Source organism: Artemia franciscana, chromosome 13 (assembly GCF_032884065.1).
Source record: "Artemia franciscana chromosome 13, ASM3288406v1, whole genome shotgun sequence".
Classification (NCBI taxonomy): domain Eukaryota; kingdom Metazoa; phylum Arthropoda; class Branchiopoda; order Anostraca; family Artemiidae; genus Artemia; species Artemia franciscana.
Genome location: NC_088875.1, coordinates 30,594,863 through 30,612,110, shown reverse-complemented (window position 1 = coordinate 30,612,110; position 17,248 = coordinate 30,594,863). Strand labels below are relative to the sequence as shown.

At 36.0% G+C, this 17,248-nt stretch overlaps 1 protein-coding gene across 2 annotated transcripts in view; it reads left to right on the top strand.

Annotated features, from left to right (window-relative positions):
• Window positions 1-16,644, top strand: part of LOC136034791 (uncharacterized) — a 34,024-nt gene extending 17,380 nt beyond the window's left edge. For both annotated transcript variants that reach the window (XM_065716203.1, XM_065716204.1), the window contains exons 8-12: window positions 2,124-2,357; window positions 5,228-5,338; window positions 6,555-6,679; window positions 8,502-8,782; window positions 13,269-16,644. In XM_065716203.1, the coding sequence (XP_065572275.1) occupies window positions 2,124-2,357; window positions 5,228-5,338; window positions 6,555-6,679; window positions 8,502-8,782; window positions 13,269-16,342 (3,825 nt within the window). In that variant the 3' untranslated portion in view covers window positions 16,343-16,644. The remainder of the gene's footprint in view (window positions 1-2,123; window positions 2,358-5,227; window positions 5,339-6,554; window positions 6,680-8,501; window positions 8,783-13,268) is intronic.
• Window positions 16,645-17,248: the final 604 nt, after the last annotated feature.

Below are 17,248 nucleotides of genomic sequence, written 5' to 3'. Positions count from 1 at the left end.
CTGAGTTCTTGTTAAGCTCAGATCCTCATAAAAAATATGTTAGAAAAACGCTAACGTAAACTGCATGATCGCCAGTTTTCTCTTTTGGCCCCAGCTCAAAGATATTTTTGTTTTTTGTGTAGCTTGAGATTATATCCGTGAATGGTTTGTGTTCTAAAAAGTGGTTTATATTTCTCTGTTACTTTTTCTTCGTTGATCTAGTTGTAATAAGTCTGGTTAACGTTGAATTTTTTTTTTATAGAAGATCCACAACCCCCTTACAAAACTAGCAACGCGAAAGAGATGAAAGTGTTTTCGGAGGCTTATTCTTAGAGAATTTGCTATATTGCTTTTAGTTGACCAAATTTTAACCTTTTAGGGTAATTTTGTTAAGTGAACAAATTTCATTTCTGGAGTCTCTCTTCTTCTCCTTCTCTTTCTCTCTATTTCTCTCCCTCTTTTGTTTTCGAGCCAGTCTCCCTGCCGGGGATGTTATGTGAATAGTTTTAAATATGTATAGTTAAAGAAAAATAAAGAACTTGAACCTTCTCTTTCTTATTCCGGGATCACACATTTGTTTTCTAGTGAGAAATGCGCCATGTTTTCGAAACAGCATGTTTTGAGCAGGGTTTTAGCATTTGTATAGGAAAATAACAGTTTCAGTTATTTAGTGTTACCTTATGATTTTATCGTGTCCAGTTCGTCGTTTTGTTTAAATAGCCAGGCTTCTTTTTTCATACACCTTACTCAAAGAATGAAAAAAAAAAAAAAAAATAAAATCACCTCATTGATGCAGAAAAAGCGTGACGATTCTCAAAAATTACTCTGAATATCACAAAATCTTGAAATTATGTGCCGGCATATATATGAACCTAGATTCTCACTAGGTCTGAAATATGCCTTCCAGGGCCAGCCTTTTTATCAGACTGAGAGAATGTAGGCATCAGTGCAAAATTTTAAAATTTTAATGGGCTGATAGCGATTATCCGGAGCAAGGCTGAGTTTGTTCAACAGAAAATGCAATCCTTCTACAAAATAGAATAATTATTTTTTTTTTTTTTTTTTTTTTTTTGGTTAGCGTGCCAGCTGTCAAGTCGAAATCGAAATCCGTAGCCTATCCCTCTAAACTGAGTATGCACAATGTCTGACACCTGTGCTTGAACCCGATATCTCACTTGGTTCCTAAGAGAAAACGAAACAGGACACTTGTTATTTTAACATCGTAACTCCTGATTTATGGAGTAATAAGTTAATTTGAGTCAATAGGCGTTTGCGTCAATAGTGTCAATAGTTTGACACTATTGACGTAGGTCAAATTATTGACCTGCGTCAAATAAGTTAATTTGAGTCAATAGGCCTTCACAGTAATTTGACCTCCATATTTTGCTAGTTTGACCCCCTTTTACTTGACCCCCTTTTACTTGACCCCCTTTTGCTAGTTTAGGCACTTCCAGATAAACTAGGACGATGAAAGTTGGCAGGTGTATTAGGGACCTTGCGAGATAGTCTCTTCCCCGATTCAACCATCTTGGGGGAGCAAGCGAACAGATAGTTGATAAAAATTTTATTTGCTGATAAAACAAGTGATTGTTTTTCTTGAGTATGGCTTAAGTATGGCTTGTGGTCTCGGGTATGATTTTTGCTTAGAGTGCGAGAGGTCTCAGGTTTGAATCCCGGACCACCCCAATTTTTGCATGAAGAAGATCTGAAACTAAATACGTGATCAATACAGCGATCGCTGAAAGTTTACAGGTGTATCAAGGACCCGACCAGATCAAATTATAAACAGTCGCTTCCCCGATTCAACCATCTGGGGGGGGGGGGGGGTGGAAGGACGGTTAATTTGTAAAAATTAGAAAAAATTAGGTATTTTTAACTTACGAAAGGGTCATCGGATGTTAATGAAATTTGATATCTAGAAGGACCTCGTTCTCAGAGCTCTTATTTCGAATCATGACTGGATGTGGTGACATTGGAGGGAGTTCGAGGAGAAAACCGAAAATCTTGGAAAACGCTTGGAGTGGAGAGATCGCTATGAAACTTGTTGGAAAGAAGCTCTTGGCTCCTCCGACCTCATCAAAAGTGCCATATGAGCTCTTGGCTCTTGCTTTTTCTTGGAAACTAATTAATTATTTTTTTTCCAGGCGACTCCAACAGGGTCCGGCCAACACGTGCAAAAGAACAATCAAACAAAGAATGTGACTCCTGTCAAAAACGAGAGCCCTAAAACAACGCCTAGGAAGTCTCTCCCAAGAGCCAAAAGTAGGCCGTCACTCCTTCCTAAGGTCCAGCGACCGATGGCTCAAAATGAGGACATTGTTGATATCTATTTATGCGATTTTTGTGACAAGCAGTTTACTAGTCTTCAACAAACAAAGGTTTTTTTACTTGTTTTTTTTTATTATATATGGTATTGTTGCCAAAATTTTGTTCTGTTGTCATTTTGGATTCAGTTCCTGCTCAACCCTCAACTATATATTTTTCCCTGCCCGCAATATTCTAGGCCTATTTCATTATGGATGATCAAGTTTCTTCTGGGAAATTTCACTTACTTAAATAGAAGCTTGTTCTAAATTAATTTTTTTCTGGTGAAATAGTGCTTTTATTGGGACAAAGGGACAGTACTTGTTATTCTTAATGGTTATGAGAGTGACAAACCGAATATACGACATTGAAAGGGTAGTAGCTCTCCCCATTCACTGCTTTTTTAGCTTACTGGTTTTATTCTGAATTAAACTACTACACTTCACTGCAGCACCAAGCCGCCTGAGGCCAACACAGCTGAGAACGCTCCTCCTCCATCTCAATCTATTCAAAGCCTCCCTTTTTGTACCCTCCCAGGAAGTTTCCATTGCCTTTAAATCTTTCTTTATTACGCCCTTCCACTCAAGACGAGGACAACCTGCTTTCTGTTTAGCCCTAGACGGTTGGACAAAAAGGACAATAGTCGGCAATTTGTCATACTTCATCCGCACAACTAACCATCTCAACCTTTCTTTCATTATAGCCCTAGAAAGTAGGATTGAACCACTTTTTTCGTACAGCTTGCTGTTTGAAATATGATCAGTCAGTCAGTCAGAAATTGCCTACGGATTGTCAGCCAGAACAATCCGTAGGCAATTTCTCTGCAAAACATCTAGCAAATCTTCAGCCGCTTTTCGGAGCGCCCATGCTTCAAAGCCATATTTGGCCATTGTCATCACTGTAGCTTCTAGTATTCTAATCTTGGTTTGCTGACTTACCTTCCTATTCTTTCAAACTTTTTTTAACTGCAAAAAAAAAACACTTGAGCCTCGGCTAATGTATTTTTAATATCTTCACTGCTCCCACCGTGTTTACTAATAATACTACTAATGTAAGTGAAGCTGCCCACCTGATAAATCTTTTCGTTATCCGACGTCAACTTTTCAATTTCACTTATTCCTAGCCTTCGTGACTTAGTCCTCTTAACGTTAATTTTCAAACCTAATCTAGCACCCTGATCCCGCAAAATCTCTAAAAGTTCAATTAGTCCGAGTCCAGGCGAGTTTTTTCTACCCAATTGATTCCGTGGTCTCCCTCTGCCTTTCCTCTGCTCCTCCTCAGATGAACCATATAAAGGGGGATAGAACACAACCCTGCTTAACCCATGATTAAATACAAAATCAGCTGCTAACCTCATTTCCTACCTTAACCGCAGCAGCGTTATTCTCGTACATAGCACTAATCACTTTAATATATTTTTCTGGTATTACCGTACGAGGATAAGACCTTTGCTAAAGCTCTTCTATCGTCAGAATCGAACGCTTGTTCATAATCTGTAAAACTGAGGAGCTAAGGTGTTTCACAACTCAGGTACTTCTCAATTATTAACCTAAGACTGAAAATTTGGTCGACACATCCTTTACCTTTTATAAAACCGCACTGTTCTTCTCTTAAAACTTTGTCTACAGCATCTCTCAGTCCAAAAAGTATCATATTACTAAGTAATTTGCCACCTACAGAGACCAGACTAATGCCTCGATAATTACCCCGCTCACTTTTATCACCTTTCTTATACAGTGGTCTAATTAAGGTCTTCCTTAAAATCGTTACTTCCCCTTTTTTTAAAATCATATTCATAATCTTCAGTAAATAATTTCTAACCTCAAAGCCACCATATTTAAGAAAATCATTTACCACACTATCAGCACCTGGAGCCTTATTATTTTTTAATCCGTTTAATACTGCCGCTAATTCTTCCTCATAAAAAGCTTCCTCCAAATATAAGGTATCGCAAACTTTTTCATTTTCCTCTATATCTTCCTGCAACTGTACCTCGGTTTAGCATATTTTCAAAATGTTTGCCCATCTCTCTTATTTCTTTCCTTATCACTAATTGTGGCCCTGTCCGTATCTTTAAGTGAGAGAAGTCCGAATTGACTGCTCTCTCTCATTTTATTAACTTGCCAGTATAATATTTTACTATGATGTCCTCTAGCTGCATCTTCCATATACTCGGCAATTTTATTCATGGCTTTCACTTCACACATTCCTAGTTCATGTTTTAATGCTTTCTCCACTTCCTTCACATTCCTTTTGTTTTCATATGATTTGTCACTCATACAATTCTTGTACAAGCCCCTTCTTCTATATATATATATATATATATATATATATATATATATATATATATATATGTTATGGCGGATCAAATTCTTTAGACATTGTCTTGACAATATTGAATGCTGCTTAGTAGCAGAAATTAGCAGTACCTTTTAATTTCCAAATATATACCGTCTCTAATATTCGTCCGAAGAGCTACCTCTAGTAACTGCTAGGAAAATGTGAATAACGAACGCACTTTTCGTGTTTGCCAGTGTTCGATAGAACTAGTCTTCAAAGGCTAGATTTATCTCGATAGCCAAATCGAGCTAAGTGAATTTGTGCCCATTTGGCTTTACTTATGAATTTCCTACCGCTACATAAGTGACCTGGGATAGAGTGAGATCTGTGTCTTAATTTCTATGTAGTTTCGTAGCTACATTGAAGAATTGGAAGCACTTTATCTAATTTAAGCAACAAGATATATTGCGAGAATTGATCCTAATCTCTTTTTTTTCCTCCTACATATGTTCTTGTATTAAGTTGCATTTATTTTTTAGCTTTTTCACTATCTCTTTCTTGTCTTGTTGTTTTCCCAAAAAAGAGCATTACTCATTTGGTAATTGCAAAAATCAAAGTATGACAATTGCTTCATCAATAGTCGCTTACATTTTGAATTCTTAAGGTGCACGAAGCGACATGTGAAGCTAAAAGCAAGGTTACTGCTACAAATCGACTATCTGCCATCACCAAGCCGCCCGAGCCAGAAATAGTTGAAATTTCAGATGATAATCCTGTAAGTTTTTTTTTTTTTTTTCATCAGTTCTAGTGTCAATTTCATACATCGCCATCTGTTCCATATTAATTACAAAAAAAAACCAACACATTGATGATTACTCCAGACCCATCTCATCTTGCTAGAAGCTTTTAATTGTTGATACAAATGTATAGAACTATTCTAGGTATACACTTTTTGTTCATTCGAAGGTCACACCTGAGACACCTATTCTTCTCTTCCCTGCTATATTGGGTGGGATCAGGCCGCTCCATTTATTTGTTCACATTTTACGGCTCATTGCCAAGTCTTATTCCTAAAATTTCCAATTCTTTGCAATGTAAAGAATAGGAAAAAGGAATTTCCTAATTCCCTACAATGAGGAACTTCCCCAAAAAAAGTAAAATGGTACTAACTCGTAGGTGCATGACCCACTGTTGGGGGCAACTTCGTGCAGATCGATTCAATAATTTGCCCTAGCGACCATTCTACCAAAGCCGTCTCTTGAGTTCATGAAAATGAAATGGGGCTTAGATAAAATGGGTTTCTTAAGAGTTGGATAAGGGACTAGCTATATTGTATGTATTCTGTCGTTGTTGGTATTGCAAATTACCTGATCATAAGTTATTATTTAATCGACCCCCTCCCCCCCCCCCAATACCAGAGTATAAACAGAGAGAGACCATTGTTCTTAAAAATAAGGATTTTCAAGCCATGAATGGCCTTTGGCAATAGCTTATTTTGATATGTGGACAAAAAAAAATTATTCATTAATGTCTAGTATTACTCTAAATATTGTGCTCTAAAAGATCAATATTTTCATAAAAATTTATTTTTATATTAACTGTTTATGTTTAGATCCTCTATATAGATAGTCAGTGTTTGTGTGTCACAGTACCAGCGCAAAATGGTAAAAGTGTTAAGTAGGAAAATTGATCAAAATACACATAGTTTGTCAATATCCACATAGATATCTTTGAGCAGATAAATTAGTAATTTAATTCCAAAACCATAGTTCTCGTGGAAGGCTTTAAACTTTTACCTTCGCTCTCCAATGAAAATACAGTAAATTAGTAGTACCATTTGTTTTGGACATGTGCATAATTTATTTATAGCTAGGCAAAATCTAGATGGTATAACTGTTTATCCCATGCCTATTGTCCTGATTGTTCCTGATTATCTTGTTCTTTTTATTCAGTAATTATTCACCGTATAATTTATTTTTATTATATTTCAGATTGACTTTTTGAAGTATTTTGGATTGGTGCACGGATTTAAGTCTGATTTAGGAAGAAGTAGAAAATTTTTACCAAAGGTGATCGACGAGGCTCCTAGAAAGCTTTTCTTGGTCCATCAACTCCGGTAAGTCTCTGAACAACTTATGAGTGTTGGCTTTCTAAATCAGCCAAGTCAATGGAAAACAATTTAAAAGGTTGAAAAAAATATATACTATTGGCTTGATTACGTCTTGCCTAAAACTAAGGGTGGGTCAGAAACCTGAAAAAAAGCTATTATATCTCTAAGAATGCTTTAGTACAATCCCTAAGTCTTTGGCGGCTGAAAAGCTCAAAACATGAAAGGTAAAAAAAATTATGATATTCAACCCCCCAAAAAACGAAAAAAAAAGCTACAAATTATTATGCATCAGACTTGGGCTGTAAAAAAAAAATGCAGTGTATTTTAAAATCTAGATCACAAACATGGGTAAGAATCACGGCCGTGTTCAGGGGGGCTTTGGGGGGGTTTAATCCCCTCCTCCGAAATGTTTGTCCGACTCGGAAAAACGTAATAAAAATGCATAAAACACATTTTTGTCAAGCTTTTTAAATTTTTTTATACACCGCATATAAAGTTTTAAAGTTTTTTGTATTGAGGAAACAAATTTTGTAGTGGCTCTTCTTAATTTTCTTCTTGTACCGTGGTCTTTTATCCTTTTTCTAAGATTCATATTAAGTCTTTGACATATAACTGATTTACAGGTTCTTAGCTATAACAAAGGACGCAGAAACAAAAAAGTACAAGTTCTGTACTAAAACATATAGTCAGGAAAAATTAAAGTAAGTAGTATAAATAATAACGAAAGCCTCAAAATCATTGTTTTAAAACTAAGGAACATTGCCTAAGTTGGTCACTTACAAAATACTTTCCTAGAACCGTTAGGTGCTTCTGCAAAGCCTAAAACTTTCCTAACAGGAAAATACACCAAAATTTTTAAGACAAAGCGTTCTCTGGCAATCACAATACATTTCAACTCATCATGCTATACTTAACTACCAAGCAAACATCAGACATTGATGAATCAGCATAATACTATTTAAATGGTTTACTTCCCGCGTTTTGCATGACTAGTTGTAACTTTAAAGTAGTTGTGCAGGTGGCAGCATTGCTAGTAAATGACCATGTGGCCGAATCCCTGCAATTTAGGGACAAACGGCAAATGGAAGTAGATATATTATCTGGATCGGCTTCCATGCTGAATCAGTTTCTATAGTTGGGTTGTCTGTATTTTTCAAATAATACAATTGAGAAACTTGGGAATTCTTAAGTATCATGTTGTGGATGTTTTTCCTCTTCTTTCTTTCTTTTTTTCGTTTTTTTTTTGCCTTTAGGAGTAGAATCATGTTGCGGATGTTTTTCCTCTTTTTTCTTTCTTTTTTTCATTTTTTTGCCTTTAAGAGGAGAATCATGTTGCGGAGGTTTTTCCTCTTCTTTCTTTCTTTTTTTCGTTTTTTTTTTGCCTTTAGGAGGAGAATCATGTTGCGGATGTTTTTCCTCTTCTTTCTTTCTTTTTTTCGTTTTTTTTTGCCTTTAGGAGGAGAATCATGTTGCGGATGTTTTTCCTCTTTTTTCTTTTTTTTTGCCTTTAGGAGGAAAATATCGAGAGAGTTTTCATCTGGACAACCAAAAAACTGCTTAAGGTTGATAATAAAAGAAAAATGAAGGATTGTTTCAATAAATGGCGAAAAGCTTACCAATTTTATATTTTAATTGAAGATTACTTTTAATTATTCTTTGATCGTTTTTTGTTTTTTTACTTTCATGTTTGAAGACTTGTATAGGTCAAAAATACTTATTCCCTGTATCGCTTACTCGCTCTCACTTACTTTCTCTTTCTCCTTTTTGTGATCTGTCTGCAATCTATTTTATTGTACAGTCATGTTCTTATAAAATATATTCATTTCAGGCACATGAATATCCCATTGTCCTGTTACATGGGCCGTACCTTTGTTTCCTTGTCTAGTAAAGTTTTGAGTGCCAACGCACTACGGCCTCAGATAGAGAAATATGAACGGTTCTGTTCTACTGCAAGAGACGACGTCACCCAAACAATACGAGTTTCCGCCCGTGATACATCTCTTTTAGCACAGCGTCTTCAGTCAGGTGTAAGACGTGCAAGGGACTACCAACATGAGTACTGCTTTTCTGCTAAAGAAAGACGAGCAAGATATAGATATCTGAAAACAGGTAAGTTATTCTCATTAAAAAAACACTCGTGGAAGTTTTATTGAAATTTAAAAAAGTTATTTACTCTAGAAGCTTTTGTCAATCATCGTAACTTAGAGATTCTGCAAAAAGTAAATGGTGATAGTGTTATTGTGATATCGCAATTTTTTGACATTAACATTGGAAAAATAATTGACTAAAACCAATAGTAAAAGATCAAAAATTTTCGTAGCCACCTATTGACAGAAATTACGTATAGTTGAGGAACTTGTATAGTATAGTTGAGGAATATGTGATACTCTAAAGTCAAAAATACGTGTATTGACATTGATGACTACAATGTCTTGATCTCTGACTTTCGGTTGTGTAGTAAGTCATGTTCCAGAATTCATGTGTTCGTGGTCCTTCTAAAAGAGTATGTGTAGCTTACACTATTGGAAACTGGCACCAATGTCGAAATAAATACCATCTAGCGTTTGGCATTTCTTGAATATTTTTTCACTGTAATGATAGGTAAATTTGGCGTAATACGTGTAATTGGTAAAATTAGCTTAGTAACATGTGTCTAGTATCAGATTTTGAACAGAAATTCCTAAGCTTGAAATAAGTATCTAGAAATGCCAAACGCTAGATGGTATTGGTGATTCTTTGGACACCAGTGCCTGTTTCAACTCTTGTAAGCTACCACTCTTTGGTTCTTTCATTAACTCGCAGCAAATTCTAGTCTGCGATTTCCTGGATTACTGAAAAGTGGAGGTGCTCTTTTGCATCCGAAGACTTTTCGTATAATTAAGATTATAAGACTCGGGAAAGTAGTGGGATGAATACTAACATATGGCAAATGACTACTACGTCGTTATATCTAATATTCATGCAATTTAAGAGTCCCTTCCAAGGGCTTTACAGTATACTGTGAGGGGGTATATTGAAGATTAGAATACGTCTAAATGATTTTATGGAGCCTTTGATTTAGTATTCCTTACTGACAACATCTTATCAATAATGCACAGGTAAAAATTGTTTGTCCATTGCAAAGGCCCAAACTCAATTTTCACTTTTCTCAGAAGGCAGTATTTTCAAATAGTATTGTACTTAAACCTACGCTTAGTTTGAGTAAGAGTCATTGTAGATGGGAGGAAAGGGCATAAAATCTCTGTTGCCTCTTCTATGCTGACCGTCCTGAGGAGTATTGGAAAATGTTTCTGTGGTCACAGTCTAATAAAAAGCAGCAAGGATTTGAAGTTTGTTCGACTAAGCTTGGCATGTCTAAAAATATAATTTTTGCTGTAAGTTCCCCATGCTTATAGCTTTTACTGGCGAATTATTACGGAAAATAAAATGGAAATATAAAATTAAAGAAATAAAAAGTTTTTTCGTGAAAGTAAAAAAGTGGCTTTAAAACATAAAACGAACATAAATTTAGCTATATTTACATGAGAACGGTCAAGCAGAGGTCTTGACTGAAATCTGCATGCTTATCCTTCGTTTTTTCACTGGCTGCAAATATCCTTTTTTAGTAAAGTTGTCTTCACAGAATCTTTCTAACTACTAATTGGAAGGAGCTGGGTATGAACTTGAAATAGCTTCCTGTCACAAATTTTAAACTTTGGATCTAGTTACGCAGTCCAACAGCTTTCCAAGCAATTGAAAAGATAGCGCTCGGCTCTTGTAGCAATACTAAAACTGAAAAACAATGTGGATTAGATTTTAGTGGTCGAATGAAAGGCAGTCATACATTTTCAAGTCCTTTTGATCTGTACATGAAATAGAACTCTTTTCATAAATCCTCTGAAAATGTCAGGTTTCAATTCACTGGTGGGCTGGAGCTAAAAAAAAAGTAAACTAGATCCGTCTGAATATTTATTTCCCTAATTTGTCGCTGTTTGGATAGACAATACTACTCAGAAAGTGGGATTTCAGATGATTAGGATTTTTCATTAGATGACTTCTAAGCTCTTATATTTAACAATAAATTCGCAGCACCAACAAAAAACCAGCTTCAAAATGAACAAAACACAAAATCCAGTTGCCCATCTCAAAAATACCCAAAATTACAAACTAGGTAAGGGACTTATGTATGATTTAACAAACTTTGATAAACATCCAACCCAATCCAGAGACAAAGACTCCACGGGAAACAGAAAAAATACTCAATTATTAGCTAGAAATCCTCTGCTTTCTTTTTGAAGATAGCAAAAGAGTAGTAGCTTCGTACAGATTCTGGAAGCGTATTTTCGATCATGTTGCCGGCTATCAGGGTTTTTGAAGTCAGACTGCACTGATGAAGTATGAGAAATCTGTATGTTGTTGAAGTACAGAGATCACAAGACGATTAATCGAAACTAAAAAAAAAAAAAATGAAGGAGCACACGACAGGAAATAAAGAGTTTTCAAATCAAACATGGATTTAAATGAAGAACGGCTGGTTTCCTGAATAATAGTCCATGCTTTAACATAAATTTGTAAGAGTCTGCTGATGATGAGGGAACCATGTGAGACATAAACTGAACAAAGCTATAGAAAAGTATTCTAAGAGTCGACCCTGAAAATCTTGTTTTAGATTTGTAAGGATTCTGGAACTTCTATGGCGACTTATTCTGTTCAAGCCAACATGATCCTTAATTGAAAGATTTTCTTGAAGCACGATGCCTAGGAATATAACATGATGGTCTTTAGTTCTACTTATACCAACTTTTGATACGCATATTTCATCTAAGTTAAAGCAAGCCTTGAAACTTCAGAAAATGAAAAAATATTATTTCCCAGCATTTAAAGCTAGGTAATTTACATCAAGCCACTGGATAACTCTTTAAAAAAGGGTTGTAATTTTTAAACAAGGTCAAGTCTTAGTTCTACTGGCTCTGCCAAGAGTACCGTCATCAGCAAAAGCAGCAAGTCCAATTGGAAAAGACAACATCAAATCATACGTTCTGAATTTTGATCAAGATCATCGATATATATCAAAAAGGCTATATTAATGTGGGACAGTTTCCAAAGGAATTTGACCAAGATTATCAATATATATCAAAAAGGTTGCATTAATATGGGACAGTTTCCAAAGCAAAATCTTGCGGGCTATTGAGTCGAATACTTTTCGTATATAGAGAAACAGAGGAACAGGTATCAGACTAGAGACAAGAGCTGAATGTAAATAATTTAAGAGGGTCCCACATGCATGCCTCAGTTCAGTGCTTCACACTAAAGCAAAACTGAAAATTTTAGAATAAATGTTTGGCATTAGGAAAATGAAGAAGTTGAGAAAGCATACCTTTTCAAATAAATTTACTAAACACTGGCAAAGAGATATGGGACAACAATTTGTAGGGTCATTCTGCGATCGATCTTTATAAAGAATCATAACACGGGCAAACTTTAAAGCATTTTGAAAGACGCCATTTTCAAAAGAAAGATTGAGAAGTCTTGTTAGGGTAGAAAGGTTGACAAGAAGAAAGAACTCGACACGCTTTCTAGGAATACGGTCTGGGGCGAAAGATGAAGAACCCCTCAAGTCATTGACAGCTCTTACAATTTCAGCTTCACAGACACGCTCCAAAACCATTTATTTAAGACAAAGAAGTCCAAAATAAGACCTAGAATCAGGTAGAGAAGAAGAAAGATCAACAGAAGAGGCAGTAATTTTGCTGATATTAGCGAAATAGGAAGTTAACGCATCTTGAACTTTTAGCTCTCCCCCTGTACGACTTTGCCGTCAACCAAAACACCTGAAGGTATAGAACAAGGAAAATAATGTGGTCTGATAAACACAATTGATTAATTCCCGTTTCCTCGTCGTATCCTTACCGTATTCTGTGAAAATTCCTTGATGAAATGATTATTTAGCCCTTTGGGAAGGCGAATTGTAAACTCATCTATAAGCTTGAAAAGTTTACTTGTAAGCCTTCCAAAGGGTGTTTTATTCCTCCAGCTTCTGAGGATCCCGCCAAGGATCTAATGGAGCTGTTTTTCTCGATGCTTTATTTTTGGGCATATGACATGTATCCAAGATAACTTCTTTCAAAGAATCTTAAACTGACATAAATAGAGAATATAAATCAGAGAATGTAGAAAACCTATTTCATTTTTACCTTTTATCGTAGTCTTGCTATTATTTTGCCTTCTTGTTCCAATTTTGCAGCATTTCTTCGTATCTGGTAAGGCTTTTCTATTGCCGAAAAAGAGGATTTGTTTTTGTCAGATATTTTTTCTTGCATAATTTTATAGTAAGAAAATTGTTTCTTTCTTTTTTAAAGTAGCAGTAAAATGATAACGCACACACCCGTGTTTTGATTTGTTAATGGTGTCTTTCCTGAATAATTTGCACTTCCCCAAATTTGGTTCTAAGAATCTTCGTGGGAAACGGGAAACACTGCTGCCTTTATGTGTGAAAATATTACATCGCCCTACTCACCTGTTTATAACACTTATACCTGTCTGCATTGCATTCAAGCATTACCTTTGTGTTTTAAGCTAATCTTAACAACATGTTATTGTGTCTGTTTTCTTCTAGGTTTAACCAAAAGAAGTCGGACCTTAAAGCGAGCATGCAAAAAGCCATTATTGAGAATACACAAACTAACTCCGTCTGATGTAAAAGATTGGAAACGGTATTTAGTAGAAGATTTCAAAGTTGTTCATCAAAGTCTTAAAATGGAGATCAAAAAGCCCTGCCCTCTTTCCAAAAAATTAGAGATCATCAAAGATGTGACTCCAAAATACACAAAGATGACTCCAAGAGTTCCCCCTATACGAATACGGGCTATGCCGAATGGTGCTATGTCTATCACCACTGCTTCTAGGCCATCTAAAGTAAAGACTGTTATTACGAATGAGCCAAAGTTGATGCCTTCTGTCGAGCAAAATGGTTTTAAAATCCAAAAAGCCCGAAAATCTTTTAAAAGTAGTGTCAGTGTCTCCTCTCTTGAAGAAATAGAAAAGGTCATGAATATTAAGGTTCAGGGTGTTAAAAGGACAGCCGTATTTTATGCTGGACGTCGAAGAAAGAAGAGAAGGAAGAGAATTTTTACTAATTTATCTAAAACAATACAAAAGCCTAAAAAAGATGTGAATGCCAACCCCTCTCTCATTGTCTCTGAAACAGAGATTCCATTGCCACTAGATATCAAAAAGCTCACACGTGAACAAAAATCATTACTTCGTGATGAATGCAAAGAACTTAAATCAAAGGGTCTGAGGAACCTTTTATTAACAGAAAAAGGACATGTCACTCGACGTATGGTTCAAAAGAGTGACTCTCCATCAGAATCTCCTGTTAATCGATATTTGAGGGCTTCTCCGATACCTCCGATCTCACCACTAACTCTTCCTAGTTTAGCAGCTGATGCTCCACTATATAACCAAGTTTTCAGCGATCCTGTACCAAAAGCTAAACAAGAAGTAGATAAACTTGAAGAAAAAGAGAATTTAGAACTCTCAAATACTGGTGATATCTCTAACCAGACATCAGTTGTGGAGGAGAAATTGAGTGAGTTGTTAGCTGAATTAAGTCCTTCTTCTAAGTTAGATTCAAAAGATCATGCAAAGTTGGATTTTACAAGTGATAATGTTCTCGAATCTGCAGCTGATGTAATGCCAAATCTAGAGCTTGAGACTGATATAAACCAAGAGATTGGTACTATATCTGATCCAAATAACGATTGTATGCCAGATTTGAAAGATAACTCAGTCACTGATTTAGGAGTTGACCCTGTTCATAATTTGAAAGATAATAGTGCATTAGATTCAAAGATAGAGCCATGTCCCTATTCCACTGCAAAAGATAGGGGTGATTCTATATCCGATTTGGAAGAAAGTAAAGAGTCAGTGTTGATTGCTAGTCAAGAGTCTGCACCTGCACTAAGACAAATGGGTAGACCAGACAATGAAGTATTATCAAAAGATACCGCCGAAACCGATTCTGATCTGAATTTGGATGAAAAACTTACAGAAACTGTAGAAGAAAATCAAACTTCCAATACAGAGGCAGGTGTGACATCAGATGTAAGCAAAGCAATAACATTTGATTCAAAAGAAGCAATTAGCTTTAATTCAATATTAGGTATTGATTCCCCAATTGCAACTATGGCATCTGTAAGTGAAACCTCAAAAATAGACAGTGATAAAATGGATGTAGATACGCATTCTGAAACCGTGGTGACAGCTAGTGATACACAAGATGTAGATATCCAGGTTGAAACCCTGCCAACACCTAGTGATGTAGTGGATGTTGATAAGCAAGCTGAAACCCTGGTAACAACCAAGGACAAGGCATATTTGGGTACACAGACTGAAACTCAGGTGACACCACAAGATGAAGCAGATACTGATAAACAGGCTGAAAATCTTGTTGCAGCTACGGACAAGGCAGATTTTGATGCACATGCTGAAACCCTGTTGGCACTTAATGATAAACAGCCTTCGGATTTTAATGCACAGGCTAAAGCCCTGTTGGGGTCTAATGATAAACAGTCTGAGAACCTTCTAATACCTGATGACCCAATAGATGTTCATATGCAGATTGAAACCATGCCAACAGGAAGTAATGCTTTGGACATTGATATTAAGGATGAAAACCTTGCAACAGTTAATGACACAGTGGACGTTGATATGCTGGATCCGATTTCATGTCTTTATGGACCGTCACCGTTGCCCCTTCCTCGAGTTTTATCACCTGAATCAGCTTTGTTGGCACCATCTCCAAATGACTTGCAAAATGAAGAAATGTCTCCAGAAACAGCCCAAGCTGTACAAATGCTTTTGGAAGAAATGGAAAATGACGGGGAAGTAGAACAGCATGCAATTTATATGCATAATAATTATCGAGTAAGAACTTCAGAATTTTCATATCATCAGGAGGAAGCTAATGAAATGGAGGGAAATGTGACTGAGCCTGATGGTGATGACAATTCGGAAAAAAGGGGCTCAGAAGCTGATGATAGTAGCTTTATTTTAAATGTTAGTTCATCCCCAATCCCTGGGTTAGAGAATTCGTTTTCTCCTCAGAATACTTTGAACAGTGATGAAAGTGAGAATCTCCCGAAAGAATATGCTGATTCTCTTGAGCCGTTAAATGAGAAATCCTTAGAGGGTGACAACGTGTATTGTAACACCCCTGAAAGTGAATCTTCCGATAATAAAACTGGAAAGGCGGCTATTGATTGTGAAAATAAAATCGATCTTATGATAAATTGTGACAAAGATGATGAAATCTTTTTAAGCGAACTAGTTAAAGCTGATGGTGAAAGATCTCATTCATCTGACAGTAATGGTAGCTGTTGCGTTAATTACACAAAAACTTCAGTGAAGAAAGTAGTTAAAAATGGCTCTCCTGATTCAAAAACCAAAACAATTTCTGCTGAATTGCCGAAAATCGTTCAACGTGTTTCGTCAAGACAAAGGAAAGTCTACGCTCCTCCAGAATTTATAGTTCAAAGATTAGGGAGTCGAAAAAGGGGAAAGAGTCTAGAATTAAAAAGGCTTCAACGTGATGAATGTAAAGAGTTGAGATTGAAAGGCCTAGAGACTTTACAAGGCGTGAGAAATGGAAGAGTTACTAGGGCCAAGTTGAAGGGGCCAAAAGACTGACAGAAAGACTAGTTGTTTGTTTTCTTCCTGATCAATTATAAATATTACGTATTCATTTGACACGCATTTTACAGTACATTGGTATCTTCAACGATCATTGATTGTGTTCATATGTATAGAATGTTTGTTTTATTTATATTTTTTTTTTTTTGCATTTTTCGTAAGATGTGTTGAGATAGGAATGCGAAATTTAAAAGCAGGCTTAGAAGTTAAGTAAATATCCGTGGTCTTATATTTTTACTGCTGAAAAAGTTTGCATGTGATGAAAAGTTTCGGATAACCTAAATAAACTTGTTTTGATATTTGGTCTCTTTTTTTATTTGATTCCATTTATTTTTATATAAATAGTCAAAAAGCCCGTCCGACGACAGGTATAAAAAGAAATGTCATAGATTGTTTCATGGGCACCAATGAAAAAGAGTCCCCCCCCCCAAAAAAAAAATGTAGTTCCCCTTACACTTCTCCTTCTGCCTTCCACAAAAATATGAAAGTTCATGCTAGCTTCCCCCAGCCATGAAATAAAACTTGCCAAACTACTTATAATTGTTGGCTTCTTTTAATGAAACCTAATGGCAGTGTAATTTCTATAATGAGATACAGTCTCTTGCCTTTAGACCAAAAATACACACGCTCTCTTGTGATAATCCAAGAACCAACTGGCCGATCTACACTAATTGGTGGAACTGTTTTGCTACTCGCTCTGTACTATTAGATCACACTTTTTTAATTCGCTATTAAATGGCCGAATCCCATCTATAGCCCATTATATATAAAGTAATATAATGCTGCTACTTTGGGAAGTTTGATATTTACTATATGTCAGGGTGATAGTCTAGGAAATGTGAAGTAAAAGGGCTTAACTCTGACCCCAATTCAACGGTAAGTATCCTATCACCATCCGAACCT